This window comes from Microtus pennsylvanicus, chromosome 11 (assembly GCF_037038515.1).
Source record: "Microtus pennsylvanicus isolate mMicPen1 chromosome 11, mMicPen1.hap1, whole genome shotgun sequence".
NCBI classification, from domain to species: Eukaryota; Metazoa; Chordata; class Mammalia; order Rodentia; family Cricetidae; genus Microtus; species Microtus pennsylvanicus.
Window position 1 is genome coordinate 90,764,682 of NC_134589.1, and position 19,759 is coordinate 90,784,440.

A 19,759-nucleotide genomic window follows, 5' to 3' on the forward strand; every position below is an offset into this window, starting at 1 on the left:
CAGTTTTCAAATGTGTGGAAATGATACTTAGTGGTTGAGTATGGAATGCCACTTTAAACATTGCCATCTACCAGACATTATCTCTGTGCCAAGAAATGAACTTTGTTTCTCTCATAGCGCCCTCTAACCATCTACTCCTGTGCTTCTCTCCTTCCTACTGCAGCAGGAAGGAGCGTCCCACCTCTCTGAATGTCTTCCCCCTGGCTGACGGCATGGTACGTGCACAGATGGGGGGCAAGTTCGTGCCTGCGGGGGACCACTGGCACCTGAGTGACCTCGGCCAGCTGCAGTCCAGCTCCAGCTACCAGGTTTTGTAGCCATGGGTGTAGCGAGGGTCCCCATGATATCCCATGTCCATTCAGGAGACTCCAGTCCTTGCCCTTTTCCCTGAGTTGGCTCATGCCATCCTGACATAAGACAAGGACAAAGAAACAGAGCTGGGGTGTCAGGAGGCATGAGCTTCCTACTCTGTTTGACCTCACACTAACACCTGTGAGTCCAGGCTAGCCCCTTTGTTTCTCAGGCCACTCTGCAGCCAAGGATGCCATGTTTATTAAGGCTGAACTTAGCTACAACAGAACATATCCCCAAATATATGCCTTTCTCTGACTAGATGTACCAGGATACATGGTACTCTCAAGGCTTTTTCAGGCATTCAGTGTCTAGAATCGGAAGCTTCTGCTAGGAGGAGGCATAAATATTGAGATAGCTTTTGGCCTGGGCTCTTTTCTACTTGACTCTGGTCATAGTTCTTCAGCTACAAGTTGAGAAGGCAGATGCTACCACTTGCAGGTATGTATCCCAAACATGGAGCCCAGAAAAGGCCAGGTTATTTATTCAGGGCCCCAGGTCATTTTCTGTACAAGGGGGCTGTGTGCTTAGACTGTCTGGAAGGTAGCTGCAGCATTGCCAGGTAAGGGAGACTGCCTTCCTGGGGTGGAGGAGGTGCCCCTGGGTCTGGTGAAAAGTTCCCCACAGAAGGAACTGGGGACATACACTCTTGGGCCTCTGAACTTGATGGATGTGGAATCTAGACCTTCTGAAATTTCCTGCTGTTCTTGGCTGACTGTTCTGCCTGTGTCCAACTTGCCTGCAGGGGCTGCTGTGTGCTGATGGCTCTGTCAGAAAGTGACCCCCTGCTTCTGTTCTTGTTTTAGGCAATGAGTATATCTTTGAGACAAGTACTGGTGCCCTGTCTCACTGTCCTGTCAGTGTATGTGCCCTGAGGAGAAGACAGCAAGACCCATAAGCATTTTGCTATCCGTGGTCATCTAGACATGGCCTTGCCATTATGCCAGCTTTTCACGCTCAGTCGCTTGCTCATTCACTCTCCCTCACAGCAGACCTGTGGGAAGGCTTCCCTTAAGCATTGCAGAAGCTACAGGAAGGCCATGGGCGCTTATGCCTGGCCCAGTCTGGCTCCAGGAACCCACTCAAGCCCATGCTTTACCAACTTTTCTTCTTACCCTGTCTTTTCTGTCTCTACTGCGTTGTGTTGTTTTTCTCTCTTAAACCACAAATGTTTTATGTTTTAGTTTGTTGTGTGTTTTATTTGATTTTTCTTATTTTTTAAAAGTAATTACATTAAGTTCTTTTTATTTCATGCTCCAAATTTTAAGGTTTTTCTAATTTTTTAATTTTTGTTTGTTTTTTGTTTTGTTTTTTGTTTTTATATACTATAGTGTTTTAACCAAACAGTTGTGGCTACTCATGGTGAGGAATGATCGCTAAGAGTGTGGGTTCTTTGCAATACATTTGGAGGTCACTGCTCCCCGTTGATGTTTAGGAGGTTGAGAGGTTTGCCCTAGGTAAGTGGTGGCCAGGGGGGTGTATCCCCTGGGTAAGTGTGGCCCTGTAGGATAACAGAGTGGGGACACTGGGGGAGGCACAACCCAGGGGCAAAATGCTCTCATTTTACGATAGGCAAAGGAAATGGACTTTGAGAAAGGAGGTCTGGAAATGAGTGGGACTCACGCCCTGGCTCCTTCCTGGCCTGCTTGGATTTTCTTTTTCCTTGGTGGCGGCAGCAGTTGTCTGCATCTGGAAAGCACCTGGATGCCGCTGAAGAGGGTCAGGCACAAGTCTTGAGAGCTACATCTCAGGATCCATGTGAACCATGCTCACCTCTTGGCATTCACAAGGATGTGAAGAAGTGTTTCTTCCTTGTCATATTGGACAGAAGCTGGATCCAGATACAGAGCTAGAATTTTGTTACAAAGCCATTTCCAAGATGGCTGGACTGCATGCTGGTGTTAGGTTCCTTGCCTGAGCACTGCTGGCTAGGACTGAATTGTGTTTGGCTGTGGACCATCGGCCATTGTAGGATACAGAGCTGCATCCTTGGCCTTCACGCACTTGATGCCGGGAGCGCCAATGAATTCTGACAAGAGAGCAGTCCTTTGCCAAGCATCCCTACACAATTGCTTATATGGAAATAAAGACGCTTGGTAGATAAAGCTAGAACCTTGTCGTTTGAAGAAATGACTGTATCCAGTACTGGGAGACTCTTGCTAGGGCCTGACACTGACCCAGTGAGTTGAGCAGAGGCACCCACAAAAGGGCACCAGCTCTGACCTATGAGACTCAGGCGTACACTATTTAGTTCATATCTCTGCATTTAACCAGTTCTGTCCAGAGCCATATACTTCTATATCCTCATTACACCCTGGTGAACATCCTCCCCAACAGAACACTCTTCTGAAGACATGCCTACTCTCTGGAAGACAAGACTCTAGCAGCCAGTACAATGCATACCTGTGATGTTTAGTCATTTTCCTTGGCCTTCCCAACAGAGAAGCAAAGGGCTCTGAAGGCCAGTTGCTTCCTGGAATGACCCAAGCATCTACTCAGGTCCATGTCATATGCATTCATCAATATTAGTTAATAGAGGAATGTTTGGGGACAATTTTTTATTGAAATTCTCTAATAGGAGCATAAAAAATGTTTGCTTCCTGTTTCAGTAGAAGTGCCTTTGCACTTCAGTGAGTGCTTTATTTTTCCCTCACAAGATGTATAAGGTTAGCAGCGGGCTTCTATAAGAGCCTGGTTCCTTCCAGAACAATGCTCTTTTTATTAAAGCAAAATTTGCATTGCTGTTCAGGGCTAAACTTTGGTTCAACTGATGTGTGAAAGAAGTACTCAGGATCTGTTTATGGAAGTCCCAGCCACAGTCAGAGGAACACTGTGGTCCTCTCTACCACTGTCCTCAGCCAGGGCTGAGCATTCATGTCCTAGAGATGGTAAAAGGCAGTAGTAATGAGGTAGCTTAGTGTATAGCACAACCTGTTCACCCAGTGCCAGGTAGCAACTTTCTTATCCCTAGGTACAGCCTTTTTGCCCCATGCTAGTCTGCCATTGGTTTCTGACCAACCTACAACTGCAGAGGTCACCTTCACCTACTGTGTCTTCCGCCATGTCCTCTGTGTGGCATCACTCATGATTGTGCTGGACTGTCCTATGGCAGATGTTGTACTCTGTGAACTTGTGGCTGCTTCTGGAAAATCAGAAGCAGATATGAGTGAGCATCATTGTTCAGGAGTAATTAGGCCAAAAGGACACCCCTGCCTCTGCAAGTGGACACAGTGTTGTTTGGTCATAGCCATGTAACAGAGAAGCAGAGCCATGGGATCTCAGCAGCCACTCTAACGATAGCACAATGGCCTACTGTGATGTTCTTCCTCCTTTCTCTGTTTGGCTCTAGTGTCCAAATGATGAGATGTCTGAGTCAGGCCAGTCCTCAGCAGCTGCTACTCCCAGTACCACAGGTACCAAGTCCAACACACCCACGTCTTCCGTGCCCTCAGCAGCAGTTACACCACTTAATGAGAGCCTACAGCCCCTGGGGGATTATGGCAGTGTCACAAAGAACAACAAGCGGGCTCGAGAGAAGCGCAACAGCCGCAACATGGAGGTCCAGGTTACCCAGGAGATGAGGAACGTCAGCATCGGTATGTAGTCTGTCCAGTGCACTACCTGTCCAATGCACAACCAGCCATCCCATCACCGGGGAAGGTCACATATCTGCTGCCCACACCTGGGAGGTGTTTCTTCCTCTTTGGGTTTTAGCCTGAGCAAATATAATAGCTAAGGCTTCCATAACAAATACCACAGGTAGGCAATTTATTTATTTTATTTATTTTTTTTAAGATTTATTTATTTATTATGTATACAACATTCCTTCCATGTATACTTGCATGCCAGAAGAGGAGAGGGCACCAGATCTCACTATAGATGGCTGTGAGCCACCATGTGGTTGCTGGGAATTGAACTCAGGACCTCTGGAAGAGCAGTCAGTGCTCTTAACCTCTGAGCCATCTCTCCAGCCCGCAGGTAGGCAATTTAAATAGCTGTCCTAGAAGTAGGATGACCAGGAAGGTGCAGACAGGCCTACTCTGTGCAGAGGTCCTCCTTTCTGGGTTTACAGAGCACCACCTCCTTTTGTCTTTACGGTATCTGTCCTTTGATCTCATAGGGACCCCCGTGGAGTAAGGTGAGCCAAGCAGCCTCCTTTTACCTTGGTCACAACCTTAAGGACCAGACTCCAAGCTGAGCATGGTGGCACACACGTGTAATCCTAGCTCTTGGGAGGTTGAGGTGGGAGGATCAGAAGTTTAAGACTAGCCTAGGGCATATCAGACTCTTATCTCAAAAATAAAATAAAGTAAATATTAAATGACCCAGTTTTCACCAGGTGGTAGTGGTGCACTCCTTTGATGCCAACGCTCAGGAGAGTTCAAGGCCAACCTGTCCTTCAAATCAAGTTGTAGGATAGCCAGGGCAACCCAGAGAAACCCTGTCTGGAAGAACAAAACAAACAAACAAAAATACCCAGTTTCTAAATGCTGTCACACAGGGCAGGGAGTGGAATCTACCCTCAGTAGTGTGTATCTATTTTGGGTCCTGGAGTCTCCTTCTACCTGACCAGTATGAGGAGAACTCTTTTGGCAGTCCTATGTAGTGGAAACTAGTGTGAATTCTAAAGATGCAGACCAGGTAGCCTTTATGAATAGGGCAGAGGCTTCAGGTTGTCCCCTGACACCAGGTCTCCTATGTTCTGTGCTAGGTATGGGCAGCAGTGATGAGTGGTCTGATGTTCAAGACATTATCGACTCTACCCCAGAGCTGGATGTCTGTCCGGAAACCCGTCTGGACCGCACAGGAAGCAGGTGCTCACTCAGCCAGGCCCTGGATGAGATTCAGAGTGCCTTTGGGGGAGGGTTGTCATTGACTAGGTATGTCTGTCAGCTTCCTAGCCCTGCAGCAAAATAGTGAGTTCTGGAACAGCCAGGGCTGTCTCAGAGGACCCTTGTCCCCCAAAAAACAAAACAAAAAGTTGATTTTTGACCTACACCTTCAAGTTTCAGGGCTTTGGCCTTTGGGCAGTGTTTGTGAAGGAAGCATGAGGTGAGAAGGTTGCCTACTTTGTGGAGCCTAGGACATGGAGGAAGGGCTGAGGTCCTACTAGGACCTTGAAATGCATACCCTCTGTAATCTCATTTCCTCCCACTAAGCCCCACTTCCTAAGTTTATCTGGGCTTTTGGAGACATTTCCTTTGCAGACTCTAACACAGGCTTGGAGGGTTGCTGCCAGGTGGTTCTGCAATGCTGTTACTAACTGCTCTTTCTGTGTATCCCAGCAGCCCAACCCAGGGAATCGTAAACAAAGCTTTTGGCATCAACACTGATTCCCTGTATCATGAACTATCTACAGCAGGGTCTGAGGTCATCGGGGATGTGGATGAGGGAGCCGACCTCCTAGGTAAACACAGCCTGTCTATCACCTATGAACTATCTACAGCAGGGTCTGAGGTCATCGGGGATGTGGATGAGGGAGCCGACCTCCTAGGTAAACACAGCCTATCTATCACCTATGACTCTTCGACATTGGGACTCTCTTAATTTTGTTGTTGTTTTGGTTTTTGTTTTTTTAACTTATGAGGATGGGTGTTTTGCTCCTTTGGACTGAGGACTTTTATTTCATAATCTTACTAAGGTAAATCTTTATTCTATGAATATCCCCTAAAGTCTCTGTTTATAGTTTTTAATTTATTCAAGAGTTATACTGCTGGCATTTGGTGTCCCCTGAATGTGGGCAGCTGAGTGTTAGGAGTAGTGCCACACTGGGAAAAGCTCTAGATCTTGGGTAGCAGTTCTAGCACACACCATGGCAGCCATTTCTGGGTGACTCCGGGGCCACCCCTCTATGTGCTAGGAAAAGGGACAGGCTTCTCCCAGAGTTCTCCACATCCAGTTCTAAGCAGATTAGGACCCTGCTACTGCTTCTCATTGCTCTACAGGGAGCAGCAGCTCTGGCTAGGACTGCCACCTCACAGTCAGGTAGTGAAGGGTGGAAGTTCACATACATGGGAGCACAGGGAATGGTCTTTGAGGTGCCTGTGACAGTCAGGTTATGAGTTTATGTAGCTGACACTGTGGCCACAGAGAGCCAGGGTGATGGTGTTTGTTCTAGGGAAGTGGGCATCAGTGTACTATTCCGCCACAGCAAAGACATATTTCCCTGTGTTTTGCTGTGCATCTCTAACTCTCCTGTCATTTCTATGGGACAGTGGTCACCCAGAGCTAAGGTTGCCATGAGACCCACTTTTGGTGGTTTTGAGCCTTTTTATGTAGGAATGCAGAAGTCAGATGGGTCATAAGGAGCTCAGGCAGGTTTTACTACTGCAGTCTGAGTACCGTACTCAGTGACTTACTATGGTGACCAAGTTCTGGAGGAATGAGCTAGAGGCTGTCTCCTCTACTTAGACATCCATCCAAGGGCCCTTCTGGCTTGTGGCCACAGCCACTCGTGTGTGGTTTTAAAGATGGTATGGCACAGATAGGATCCAGTGAGTAAGCACAGCTGAGCAACGTATGTAGCTATACAGACACATCTCGTCACCTCTCTGAGCATCTCATAGGCAGGAGAGGGAGAGATGCCATATTCTCACACACACAGCCTTAGGTCATTAGATAAATGCTTTGGATCATCAGCTGGGATAATAGTGGCGAGCTCTCTGCCCAGGAGTCCTGGCTTCCAGCTGTGTATCTCAGCAGTGAAGGTGGTAAAAGTGACTGCCTGGCATACACTATGTCTATCAAACAGAAGTTATAACATACACTATTTTCAAAAGCTCAGTTTACAAAAAAAAAAGCTGCAAATTAACCTATAACATGCCAGTTACTGTTTACATGCACACATGCAAGGCTTCAGAAATGCCAAGGAAAATACATACAGAATGGATGTTTTAAGAGTAGAAAGTATCATGGAAACCTCTGCTCACACTGTCTGCTGGGGACATCACACTGTGCACCTTAAGGGGATTATGTTTCTCATGTACAGATAAGGAAACTGATGTTCGGAGAAGCCAAGCAGTTCCCCTGCATCACTTAGAGCAATCTGAATTGTGACATGCAGACCCAATCTGTGTCATTCTGGTGTACAGTGATTGGATTCATTCCTTCTATAGCAGACTGTCCCATATAGTCTAGAAACAGCTCTCCTTGAGAAGTAGACAAGCTTGTGTAAGAGGATGGGGTCAGAGATGTTTGGACTAACGTGAGCTCCATTCCATATGGTAATAAAATGTTTGATCTTAAACATAAAATAGAAATAAATTCTAGGCTGCTCAAATATTTATTTATTTATTTTTGGTTTTTCGAGACAGGGTTTCTCTGTAGCTTTGGTGCCTGTCCCGGAACTAGCTCTTGTAGACCAAGCTGGCCTCGAACTCCCAGAGATCCACCTGCCTCTGCCTTCCGAGCACTGGGATTAAAGGCGTGCGCCACCACCGCCCGGCTTTGCTCAAATATTTAAACAAAAATACAAAGAAAGTAGAGTTAAGAAAGGATATTGGAGAGTATTTCCAAGTCTCTACAAAACCACCAGAAAAAATGTCCACACTTCTGACTGTGATAAGAGTACGTGTGTGCACTTGGAATGCAGTTCAGTGGTAGAACACATGCTTAGCAGGAGCCAGTTTGATCTGCAGTGCTCAGAACAAAAGAAAAGGGCAAGAAAGTATGTGAGTGTTCTTTACTATTAGAGCAAATCAAGTTCAGTAGAAAACTGGCAGAAAATAAATTAGAAAATCACAGGTGATATAAAAACAAGTCAGCTTCAGGATTAATGAAAGTGAAAATTAATCAAGAGTTGTAGAGCATGGCAGGGAGCTGGTGCTGCCCTGCTCCCTGTATGAAGCTCTGCAAGAGGTGTGAACCACTACCTGCGGAACAACAGGTAGATGGGCCACAAGTTCTCTGGTGATCTATACCAACGTGTCCTGGAGAATAATGGGCATGCAGAATGATGAATGGAAAAGATGGTGATGAGCAGTGATGCAGACACCCAGCGTGCTCTGCGTCCCCTGCCTGGGAGAATGGATAGTGTGGGATGTTTGTCTCGAGAGGTGTGAGGATAGGGTTGCAACTTCCGAAATGGTCCTCTGCTTTATTTAGATTTCTATGATAAACATTTTGATATTTAAATCAAGTAGGTTTTCATGCTGCTTTTGTTCCCTGTGTAATACATGAGCAGAACAGAATTCTTTCCTTAAATTTATTAAGAAAAAAAAAGTGTTTCCCTACTTCAGTCCCATTTTCCTAGCGGTCTGTACTGAAGTGGTCTGTGGACAGACCACTCCATGCTCCCCAGCCCCCTACTACTCTTTGGTTTATTTTCTCTTAACAGTGGGGTAATTTCTCCCTTATCCTCATCTTGTCCCTCACTCAAGGTCATATTCTTCCTCCCTTTAGTCCTGTAAGAACTGGGCTAAACAGGAGACCCCTAAATCCAGCCCCAGGTGCACATCTGTGACATGTCAGGGTCCCCATGTACACCGACAGCACGGCTTGTTCACTCTGGAAGGCTTCCTTGGTATCCTTTGCTCACCAACACACACATCGTTCCCTTTACAGGCCATAATTGTTGAGGTCTGCTGGGTGCTAGCTTACCACTGGGTGGCTGGCTACAGATTTCTGGCAGAGCTGAACAAGAACTGGGGTACTCTAGGTCCCCTGGAGAGGGAGGAATGTCCATTTTGGTCTGTCCCTTTAGGAATGTGTTGACCTGGACCTGCTGAAGTGTTTTGTTTTTCATGTCCATCTACATAGGAATGGCTGAATCATTGTTGTTTTTTTTCTCTTTTAAGTAAGAATTTCTTTGTTGGTTCTAGTTACCAATTGACCTTTGTTGCTTCCTTCCCTGTCTCTCTGCTTCACTGGACGCGGCCCAGGGGAGTTCTCAGGTGTGTAACTCTCCCGTCTGTCTCCCTGTGGTCCCCTCTTTCCACTGTGGAGAGCAGCTGGAGCAGGGGGTGGGGCATACACGTGGGACTCTCCCCTGCCGCTGACCATCACTAAGGGCTGTGCACACTGACCTCTTATTTCTCTCTGGCTGCTCCAAGCCACTTAGCCCCTATAGCCATGCGCTTTGCTCCCAGCCTGCTATTGCCCAAAATGTCCAGATGGGATTGCTCCACTGACTACTGACAGATTCTTAATATATGACCCCCATTTTAAGCCTGAATAGGCTTGAGGGCCTGAAGGCCATTTCTGAGGGATCTATAGAGCCACTAGGAGCATAAGACAGTAAACCCTAGAAGTTAAGGGTGCCATGAGACCCCTGTGCAGTCCACCTGGGTAGCCAAGTTGAACTGCTGTGCACAAGAGGCCCTGAGGCCCACATACTCCTATAATTATGGCCCTTTAGTGTGCTCAATGGCAGCCAAGCCCCTGGGCACAGCTTCTCATTGTGTGGTTTCCTCTGGCCATCTGCTCTATTGTCCACAGATAAAGTTTCAAAGGAGTCTATGGCTCCATCCAGCCTCCTGCCCTCCTGTCCCCTCTGCTGCCAACTCTAACCCAACCAGAAGTGTTCCCTAACACCTCCCACCTTGCTGTCTACATAGGCTTAACGCGCTTCTTTTCTCTCCCTCCTCCCGCCCTGTTGCCCGTCTCCTGTGGGATTGGGATGCTCCCGTAGTGCGCGATGATTTTTTTGGTAAGGCCAAGGCCCTGCTTAAGTGTCTGTTTTCCTCTTTCTAGCCTCCTTTTTCTATCTAACATCTTCTCATGCTTCATGAGCCATTTGCTTTGTTCTTCATGGTGGGCCAGTGGCAGTGAGTGTGGCTTCAGGATTTCCAGGGACCTCAGACCTGGGGTGCCATCTTTCCATTCTGTTTCAGCTGGGGTGGGAAGTGACCCTCCCTCCAAGCTGCTAGTCACCATGGACAAACCACTATCAGTCTCTGAGAGGCTCTGTAGGCCCAGGACAGACCTCGTGCCTGGTGTTCTCTCTCAGGCTGCCAGGGGAAAACAAAGGAGGTCGGAATGGACATCGTGCTGTCCTATAACCAGCACTTCACTGTGCCTTTGCTGTTTCAGACAAGAATATGGGGGAAGGCTAACCTGAGGATTAAATTTGGTTCTTTGGGCATTATAAGATATATATTTGGAGAACTCAGTCTGTTGGCAGAAGGGCTGGGTCAGTTTCCCACAAAAAGTCCTGTCCCTCCCCATGCTTCCTCCCCATGCTTCCTGACCCCACTGCTAAGGGCCAGGTCCTACCAGACTTACATGTAATCTCATGGTGGGCTGCAACTGCAATCCTTGGGGCAAAAGTTTTCTCTGAGTACTGTGCTGTCATCTCTGTCCTTTGTCACAATGCCAACATTTGTTCACCAGTGGATGGCATTGAAAGGCCTTGGTTCGTTGTGGGTATACTATAGAGCTGGAATATGGACATGGCTAAGGGCAGGGAGTTAAGTGGCATGGCAGGGGCTATTCCAGGGCCTTCTACAAGACTGAATTTCTGATGGGAGCTAGCTAGAAGGATTATCTAGCTCAGTGTGAGCTCAGGGAAGAGCAGGGCTTTCTTTTGGTTGTAGATGAGGCCAGGGATCTGTCTACGTCTGACTGCTTCTTCTTTTGGAGCCCAATTATCCTGCAGGTTGGAATGTTAAGCCCTCATTTCTTTTTACCTGAAGCCACAGGGCCAGGAAAGTTGTTACTCTGGGGCAGAGGCAGGTGCAATAGGGCAAAGTCCACTTGGAGAGGCTCAAGACAAACCTCACCACCTTTCATTTCAGGAATGGGCAAAGAAGTGGGGAACTTGCTGCTGGAGAACTCGCAGCTTCTAGAGACAAAGTAAGAATCTTCTATACTATCTGGGTCTGACCCAGGGTTGGGTGGCCCCTGAAACGTGACTGTTGCCATCACCTCTAGTGGGAACAACCCATAGGACTCCTGAGTGGTTCCTTCAGAAAGCTGGCTGTAAGGAGCCTTTAGCAAGAATGACTGCTACATTCAATGCTTAGGTCAAAAAGGTGTTCCCATTCTAGACCAGGATCTACCTGCTAGGATGTGTCAAAGGCCTGTACTCCTGATAATCAAAAGACTGAGTGTGAGTTTGAAACTAGCCTGAGCTAGTTCTGTCTCAAAACAAGTAGAAGTCCTTGTCACAAACGTATGCAAATGTGTTCTCATTAAGCCCTCATCTTTCTGCCATTTAAAGAAATGCTTTGAATGTGGTGAAGAATGACCTCATTGCCAAGGTTGACCAACTGTCAGGAGAGCAGGAAGTGCTGAAGGGTGAGCTGGAAGCCGCCAAACAAGCCAAAGTCAAGCTGGAAAACCGAATCAAAGAACTTGAAGAAGAGCTGAAACGGTGAGAACAACAGAAACTTGGGTTTCCAAGCTGCCACCTCTCTATGTCCTTAATAAAGCCATCTTCCACTGGTGACATCTCAGAGCCCCCTGCTGCCCCTAGCTTTGTGATCTCTGCTCAAGGTCCAGCCACTAGGTAGGTCATTGTCTGCCCACCCCCTTGTCTCCTTTCAAGTCCTCTATGCCTTCACCAGGTAGAGTCCTGCTTCATGTGCCTTTCTGGGAATGGTAGTGCCATCCTTAGTCACAGCTTTCCCCTGATTCCTTGTTCAGGAGTGTGGGACTGACTGATCAGGCATCAATGGCTACTTAAGTAACCACGCTTCTGCTCCACAGCAAAGGTCAAATCCACATGGGCTTTAGAAATCCTGTGCCCTGGTTGTAGCCCCTCTGAGATGGGAGGGGCAGTGTAGGGAGGGCCTATGGGCACTACCTACTCCGGACTTGCCTGCCCACCAAGTACCTTGATTCACTCCTTCTTGGGTTTGGATCACCCCCATTTTGGGTAGAACAGCCAAATGTCTGGGCTGTGGAGCACATTTGGCAGAGCTCTTACCCTGCCTGCTTCTTCCCATATCCTGTAGAGTCAAGTCAGAGGCAGTAATCGCACGCCGTGAGCCCAGAGAAGAGGTGGAGGATGTAAGCAGCTATCTCTGTACAGAATTGGTATATCTACTATTAACCTGTGGGCACGGGTGGGCTGGGAATGGCAGCGCTTCCTAGACTTCCTGATTCTTCTGGGCCCCTCTAACCTCTCACTTGTGACCTCGGAACCCAGTTCATGTCTTCCCACTCCACTGAGTGATTTGCTGTCCTCAGCCCCTCCCTACAGTGAGGCAGAGTCACCTTTCTACCCTTTCCCTTTGATGTTTTCTACAGTCTCAGCAGGTTTTACTGTTACCAAAGAGGCTGCAGAAGCAACACCAGCCATTTGCTATGCATCTGCAACCTGGGCAATGCAACCAAGTCCCGAGCCTGCACCTTCTCCCACACCCAAAATTGGTCCGAGCTAGCATAGTTTGCCCTCCTGTACCACAGCACCTTGAGGAGAACAGGCTGGGTACCTTGTAACAGAGCAACATCCACCACCAGTCACTCATCTGCTCAGTCATTTGGGGCATGTGATGCTCTCTCCCCCTTGCTCTACAACTTCCATCTCAGGAGAGTCTAGGAGAGGCTGAGAACATGGACTGTGGCCACTTGCATAAGAAAGAGTTCAGACCTCAGGCCTCTTTATTGTGCATTAACAAAAGCAGATTCTGAGTAGATGGAGCCATGTGCAGAGAGATGACCTGCCTCCTGTGCACTTTCTCCCAACTCCCTGAAGTTCATCCTGCTCAAGCTCAGGGTGCAGCTTGGGAGGGGGGAAGAGTGGCAAAACCCATCTGGGCTGCCCTGACCCTCTCCCCATGCCCTTGCCACCCCCAACCCCCACCTAGGTGGTAGACATCTCAGAAGGAAGCCATATACGCTTGACTGTCCTGTCGTCCCTCATTGGTGGAACCATCTTCTCCCCTCTGCAGGACAAAATCCCTATGGCTCAGCGCCGACGCTTCACAAGGGTAGAGATGGCCCGAGTGCTCATGGAACGGAACCAGTATAAAGAACGACTAATGGAGCTGCAGGAGGCTGTGCGGTGGACTGAAATGATCAGGTGGTCCCTCTGCATTTTTTGTGACAGTTCCTGAGCCAGCTCATTGCTCTGGTTGGAGCTATGGCTCCTGAGCTGGAATAATAGAATTATAGCATATCATGGGGTTGGCTATCCTCCAACACACCTCCTTTCCCCCAGAGGGTTGGGACAGTCTGGAGGGCCCCAGCGTCAGCTGGTTCAGCTCCTCCTTTATCCTTCCTTACAGAGCATCCAGGGAACACCCATCTGTCCAAGAAAAGAAGAAGTCCACTATCTGGCAGTTGTGAGTATGACGCTCTAGGGAGGGAGAAGCTTCTCTCAATCTGCTGTTACTCCACCTGCGGCTCAACTATATGTGTCTCCATGGCAGCTTCAGCCGCCTCTTCAGCTCATCATCCAGCCCCCCTCCAGCCAAACGGTCCTACCCGTCTGTGAACATTCACTACAAGTCACCTACAGCAGCCGGCTTCAGCCAGCGTCGCAGCCATGCCATGTGCCAGATCTCAGCCGGCAGCCGACCCCTGGAGTTCTTCCCTGATGAGTGGGTGTCCCCAGCCCCTTGCCCCTCCTGGGAGGGGGCCAGGTGTTCTAAGCCCATTCCATTCCATACTTGAAGTTGGAGAACAGAACTTTAATTTGCTGCCCTGTGGGGCAGGCATTATCAAGGGCAGGAAAGGTGATGTCTTCTCTCTAGGCCCACTACCTCCAGCAAGAACTAGTACAGGTTTTGTCTGAATCCCCTTTGGCAGAGATTGCAGTTCTTAGGGACCATTTTTGTAGACCCTGAAGACTGTGCTGGGTCCAAGAATACCCCTACCTCCTCTGTGTGGCCTTAGGGTCTGAACACTGCCCCTGAAACATGGTGGTGTATCTTGCTGCCACAGGAACTGGAGCAGGCCACCTTTATGAGTGACCACTGGTAATCTTACCTAGGTTACATTGCAGTTCCTGCCATCTGAGCCCCAGTGCCCATGGAGAGAGCTGGAAATGACCTCTTAAGCCCAGGCTCACACCTCTTACTGGGGATGTTACCCTGTGTCAGATGAGTATGCCATGTCCTAGATGTCATTATTCGGTTTTGGGTTGTGAGCCTGGCCTTTAATGGCTGAGCCATCCCTCCAGGCCTACCCTATCCCAGAAAAGTCAAGGGCGGATTCAGGCGGATTCTGAAGAATGAATGGCACACTGCAGGAAGATCAGTGGGACTGTGGGTGCTCCAGCCTGACACAGACTGCTCATGTAACCTTCATTCAGTGAACATAAATAACATTGAACACAAGTAACCTGTTATTCCTCTCACCCAGTGACTGCACTTCTTCTGCCCGGCGGGAACAGAAGCGGGAACAATATCGCCAGGTTCGTGAACACGTGCGCAATGATGACGGAAGGCTGCAGGCCTGTGGGTGGAGCCTGCCTGCCAAGTACAAGCAGGTAATTGGGACAGAGGGTGGTGTCCAGGTACAGAGAGGGTATGGGGGGGGGGGCATCACTACGGCGCAGCACAGTGGTGGTGCAGTGCCAGGAGGCACAGTGTATATGAGAAATCACTATCTGATATTGGTGGATCTGTAACTCTGAGAGTATTCTAGTTTTTTGTTGCTATGATAAAATTGCTTTTTGTTGCTATGATAAAATACTGGCCAGAGAAGCTTGGGTGAAGAATGGGCTTATTAGACTTATACTTCCATGAAGGAAAACTGAAGCAGAAATCACGGAGGAACATTGTTTACTGGCTTGTTTTCCATTGCATATTCAACTTGCTTTCTTATATAACCCAGGACCATCTGCCCAAGGTGGCACCTCTGACACACATGCCTACCATCTAGTCTGATGGGGTCTGAGGTTTCCTATGCCCACATGATTCTAGCTTGTGTCAAGTTGACAAAATCTAGCCAGCACAGAAGGCCAGAAGAGCCAGACCCAATGCATTGTACACCAAAAGCCAATGACAATGACAGTAGGCAAATGACTCAGGCTTCTAAAGACCAGTGTGTTTCCCTTGGCTGCATACCACAGTACCTCCTGCTCTGTTGCAGCTGAGCCCCAATGGAGGCCAGGAAGACAACCGTATGAAAAATGTGCCTGTCCCTGTGTATTGCCGCCCTCTGGTAGAGAAGGACCCCACAATGAAGGTGAGCACTGAGGACCCTGTTCACAGGCCCCAAAGGGCAAAGCGTAGTCTCTATTGCTTTAGCCCCTGGAGGGCCAGCAGAGGAGCCTTGTGCCTAGACCCCAGAGCCCTGTCCTTACAGCTTTGGTGTGCTGCTGGTGTCAACCTGAGTGGGTGGAAACCGAATGAAGAGGACTCTAGCAGTGGAGCCAAGCCCACACCAGGTAGAGACCCTCTGACTTGCGACCGGGAAGTTGAAGGCGAGCCCAAGAGCAGCCACCCATCACCTGAGAAGAAGAAGGTCAGTATATTGGTCAAGAATGTGATTTTATTCTACATAAAGTTTCTGGATAGTTCTCTATAGGTTCAGGCTGAAAGTGACCACACCTTGGTGACAATGTTTCTCTTTTCTTCCATGAGTCTGGGAGAGGAAGCAGGTACTACCAGCATTCAAGATGCCATTGCTGCCTCTCTGTAGTCAGGTTGCCTTCTGGCCTGTGGAGCAGTATGTCTACTGCCCTTGGTCAACAGAAGTCAGGCTTGCAAGAGCCAGGCACATCTTGTGTCGTCTGGAAAAATAGGTAGCAGGAGGGACTGCTCACAGGAGAGGTCCAGTGATTTTTAGTGAAGCCCAGAACACAGTCACAGCTTGACTTAGGGGCTGTAAGAGTAGCTTCTCCAAGTTCATAGCTGCTTCTTGGAAATGAATCAAGATATGGTTCTGTAGGTTATAGGGGAAGATAACTTTATCTGTTAATTCCATATATAATGCTAGATCTTAGGAAGCCCCAGAGATTCCATGACTTAGCACCAAGTTCAGGCAACAGCTTTGATCTCCCTCCTATGTGTTCTGAAACAGGCAAAGGAGGTCGCTGAGGCGGATGCTACCTCCAGTCGGGTATGGATACTCACCAGCACCCTGACTACCAGCAAAGTGGTGATCATTGATGCCAACCAACCAGGCACTGTTGTGGATCAATTCACAGTTTGCAATGCCCACGTCCTATGTATCTCCAGCATCCCTGGTGAGTTAAGGCTCCCACTGCCAGGTGCTGTCCAACAGCAGGTGCTTGCTGCCTGTGAACTGCCCTGCAAAGCTGGTGTTTGAGGCGGGTGGCTCTTCCTTTTCAGCCAGGTAGGACTGAGATACAGAGTAAATAGGAATTAGAGACGTGGGCATGTGAATAGATGTTTTCAGAATAGATGTGTGTCAAGTTACCTTTCTGCATGTGTCCAGGAAGAAGCTGTCCAGGGTACAGGCAAAGGTCCTAGCTTCCTCAGCAGCAGTCCCATGACTGCTTAGCCCAGCCCCAGGATAGTGCTGAGGGCCCCACGGATCTTTGCTTTGAAACCTTACCTATTTACTGAGATGGCCTCTACTCCTTGGAGTTCTTCAGGATCTTTTCGTATGATGGAGCAGAGCATTATTTTTCAGTTCCTTTTGACCTGTAAGCTTGACACTAGGCCTGAGAATAGATGTTCCCAGAGGGCCAGGTGTTGCTGTGTGGAGACTAGGCTAACTGAGAGCTCGGCCAGCCAAGCAGACAGTTCCCATTCTCCCCTGCCTCCACTGAGATGGAACTCTGGGGTGGCTTTGTGATGTTGGACTGATGGGCTGGGAATTTCTCCCCAGCGGCCAGCGACAGTGACTATCCCCCTGGGGAGATGTTCCTAGACAGTGATGTGAACCCCGAAGACTCAGGTGCTGATGGTGTGCTGGCTGGCATCACTCTGGTGGGGTGTGCTACCCGCTGCAATGTACCACGTAGCAACTGTTCCTCCCGAGGAGACACTCCAGTACTGGACAAGGGGCAGGGTGAGTCCCGGGTAGTCTTCTCCCTATCCACACATTCTCTTTCTCTGTCTTGCCCAGCTTACTTCTCTCTCCACAGGGGATGTGGCAGCCACTGCCAATGGGAAAGTAAACCCATCCCAATCCACAGAAGAAGCCACAGAAGCCACAGAGGTGCCAGACCCTGGTCCTAGCGAGCCAGAAGCAACCACAGTTCGGCCCGGGCCCCTCACAGAGCATGTCTTCACTGACCTGGCATCTACCCCACCCTCCAGCACCCAGCCTGCCAGGTAGGTTGTATCAGATGAGAGGGGGGGATGACAGAGTTTGGCAGGGAGCAAGCATATACTTCTATGACCCACTGTGTTACAGCTACCGTTCTTCTTGCAGTGAGAATGGGCCAGAGCCCGATGGCAGCATTGTACAGCCTCAGGTGGAGCCCAGTGGGGAGCCCTCTGCAACCACCAGTAGTGCTGCACCCACCATGTGGCTAGGAGCCCAGAATGGCTGGTAGGCAAAGACACAAGACATGGGACGTGGTAGGGTGGGGGAGTTCAATGAGCCATGTAAGCTCTGCCTACCTACCTTACCCTGCAGGCTCTACGTGCATTCAGCAGTAGCCAACTGGAAGAAGTGTCTGCATTCCATCAAGCTAAAAGACTCTGTGCTGAGCCTGGTGTATGTGACCCCCACTAAGGGATGGGGTTAGGGACTCAAGGGCCCAGCAACCTCAGCCTACCTCACTGACTTACCATTCCAGGCATGTCAAAGGCCGAGTGCTGGTAGCTCTTGCAGATGGGACCCTGGCTATCTTCCATCGTGGCGAGGGTAAGGCCTGGTGGCCCTTGCAGAGGCAAGCCTAGGGGTTGCTGGGTTCCTTGGTTCCTGGGTCCATTGGTCCATCCTGAGCCTGGTGGTAGGTCCTCCACACTAATCATGTGATCAGAGATAGACCCTAGCCAAACTTGAGCAGGTGTTCTGGGCTCTTTCTAGATGGCCAGTGGGACCTGAGCAACTATCACCTGATGGACCTGGGCCACCCACACCACTCCATCCGTTGCATGGCTGTTGTGGACGACCGAGTTTGGTGTGGCTACAAGAACAAGGTGCATGTCATCCAGCCCAAGACAATGCAGATCGAGGCAAGTGTTAGCCGGTGGCCTCCAGTGTGGCGAGGGGCTTCTGCCAGATTGGAGGTTGGGACAGGCAGTGTGCCATTAAGGTGGACCCTGCATTACATCACAGCAAGCCCAGATCCCTTACCTCTCCATTACCCACCCCTGTTGACTGGCTGCCATCAACCAACAGAAATCATTTGATGCCCATCCAAGGCGGGAAAGCCAGGTGCGACAGCTTGCCTGGATCGGTGATGGAGTATGGGTTTCTATTCGCTTGGATTCCACCCTTCGACTCTACCATGCTCACACCCACCAGCACCTGCAGGATGTGGACATCGAGCCGTATGTTAGCAAGATGCTGGGTGAGCAGACATAGTAGTGGGCATATGCCTATAATCCCAGCACTTGGGAGGTGGAAACAGGAGGATCAGAAATTCAAGGTCATTTTTAGTTATATAGTCAAGTTTCAGGCCATCCTGGGCTACATGAGGACCTGCCTCAATATAGATCAAATAAAGATGCAATGTTAGGGGAAACACCTGGGGCACCCATCACTGGCTATACTGACCGCTCTTCCTGTTCTCACCCAGGTACCGGCAAGCTGGGCTTCTCCTTCGTCCGCATCACAGCCCTACTCATTGCGGGCAACCGTCTGTGGGTGGGCACTGGCAATGGGGTTGTCATCTCCATCCCCCTGACTGAGAGTAAGTTCCCAACCCTAGAGGACACCTGTCCAGAAAGCAGCAGCTATGCTAAAGAGTTTCCAGAGTAGGTGGAACTGGGGAGCCACCTCTCTGGCCAACTCAGCCTTCCTTCCTCTCTCTTCCCCAGCTGTGGTCCTACATCGAGGCCAGCTTTTGGGGCTCCGAGGTAAGTCCTCAGCACTTGCCCCCATGTGACTTGTGGCATTTGCTCTGCCCCTAGCACTCACCATTTCCAGCTGCCTGCCCAAGATAAGGTGGTCCTATTCTCCTGGCCCTGTTTTCTAGCCAACAAGACATCTCCAACATCTGGGGAGGGGACCCGCCCAGGGGGTGTCATCCATGTGTATGGGGACGACAGCAGTGACAAGGCAGCCAGCAGCTTCATCCCCTACTGCTCCATGGCTCAGGCTCAGCTCTGCTTCCATGGACACCGTGATGCTGTCAAATTTTTTGTCTCTGTGCCAGGTACATAGATGATCTTTAGCCTCTTTGCCCACGGTGCTACCGTAGCACAGCTCTGACCGTTTCAGGAGGCTATAGCCCTAAGATTCCTCTGCCCACCACAGGAAATGTACTTGCCACTCTGAATGGCAGTGTGCTAGACAGCCCATCAGAGGGTCCTGGGCCTGCTGCGCCTGCTGCAGATTCTGAGGGCCAGAAGTTGAAGAATGCGCTAGTGCTGAGTGGTGGTGAAGGTTACATTGACTTCCGCATTGGTAAGTCGGCACAAGCTAGAGGTAG

At 49.4% G+C, this 19,759-nt stretch overlaps 1 protein-coding gene across 25 annotated transcripts in view; it reads left to right on the plus strand.

The window, feature by feature from the left end:
• Mapk8ip3 (mitogen-activated protein kinase 8 interacting protein 3) overlaps positions 1–19,759 on the plus strand; it is a 43,530-nt gene that overhangs the window by 22,221 nt on the left and 1,550 nt on the right. For 2 of the 25 annotated variants that reach the window (XM_075941531.1, XM_075941535.1), the window contains 27 exons: positions 164–308; positions 3,701–3,947; positions 5,063–5,165; positions 5,637–5,845; positions 9,231–9,242; positions 9,980–9,997; positions 11,085–11,142; positions 11,510–11,662; positions 12,246–12,327; positions 13,185–13,315; positions 13,521–13,577; positions 13,665–13,835; positions 14,599–14,725; positions 15,331–15,426; positions 15,547–15,705; positions 16,264–16,429; positions 17,038–17,220; positions 17,297–17,486; positions 17,587–17,706; positions 17,794–17,874; positions 17,957–18,024; positions 18,190–18,338; positions 18,505–18,676; positions 18,905–19,018; positions 19,146–19,184; positions 19,304–19,483; positions 19,585–19,734. In XM_075941531.1, coding sequence (XP_075797646.1) covers positions 164–308; positions 3,701–3,947; positions 5,063–5,165; positions 5,637–5,845; positions 9,231–9,242; positions 9,980–9,997; positions 11,085–11,142; positions 11,510–11,662; positions 12,246–12,327; positions 13,185–13,315; positions 13,521–13,577; positions 13,665–13,835; positions 14,599–14,725; positions 15,331–15,426; positions 15,547–15,705; positions 16,264–16,429; positions 17,038–17,220; positions 17,297–17,486; positions 17,587–17,706; positions 17,794–17,874; positions 17,957–18,024; positions 18,190–18,338; positions 18,505–18,676; positions 18,905–19,018; positions 19,146–19,184; positions 19,304–19,483; positions 19,585–19,734 — 3,380 coding nt within the window. Of the gene's footprint in view, positions 1–163; positions 309–3,700; positions 3,948–5,062; positions 5,166–5,636; positions 5,846–9,230; positions 9,243–9,979; positions 9,998–11,069; positions 11,143–11,509; positions 11,663–12,245; positions 12,328–13,184; positions 13,316–13,520; positions 13,578–13,664; positions 13,836–14,598; positions 14,726–15,330; positions 15,427–15,546; positions 15,706–16,263; positions 16,430–17,037; positions 17,221–17,296; positions 17,487–17,586; positions 17,707–17,793; positions 17,875–17,956; positions 18,025–18,189; positions 18,339–18,504; positions 18,677–18,904; positions 19,019–19,145; positions 19,185–19,303; positions 19,484–19,584; positions 19,735–19,759 lie in introns of all 25 variants that reach the window. The other 23 variants (XM_075941533.1, XM_075941536.1, XM_075941542.1 and 20 more) reach the window with 17 other exon arrangements.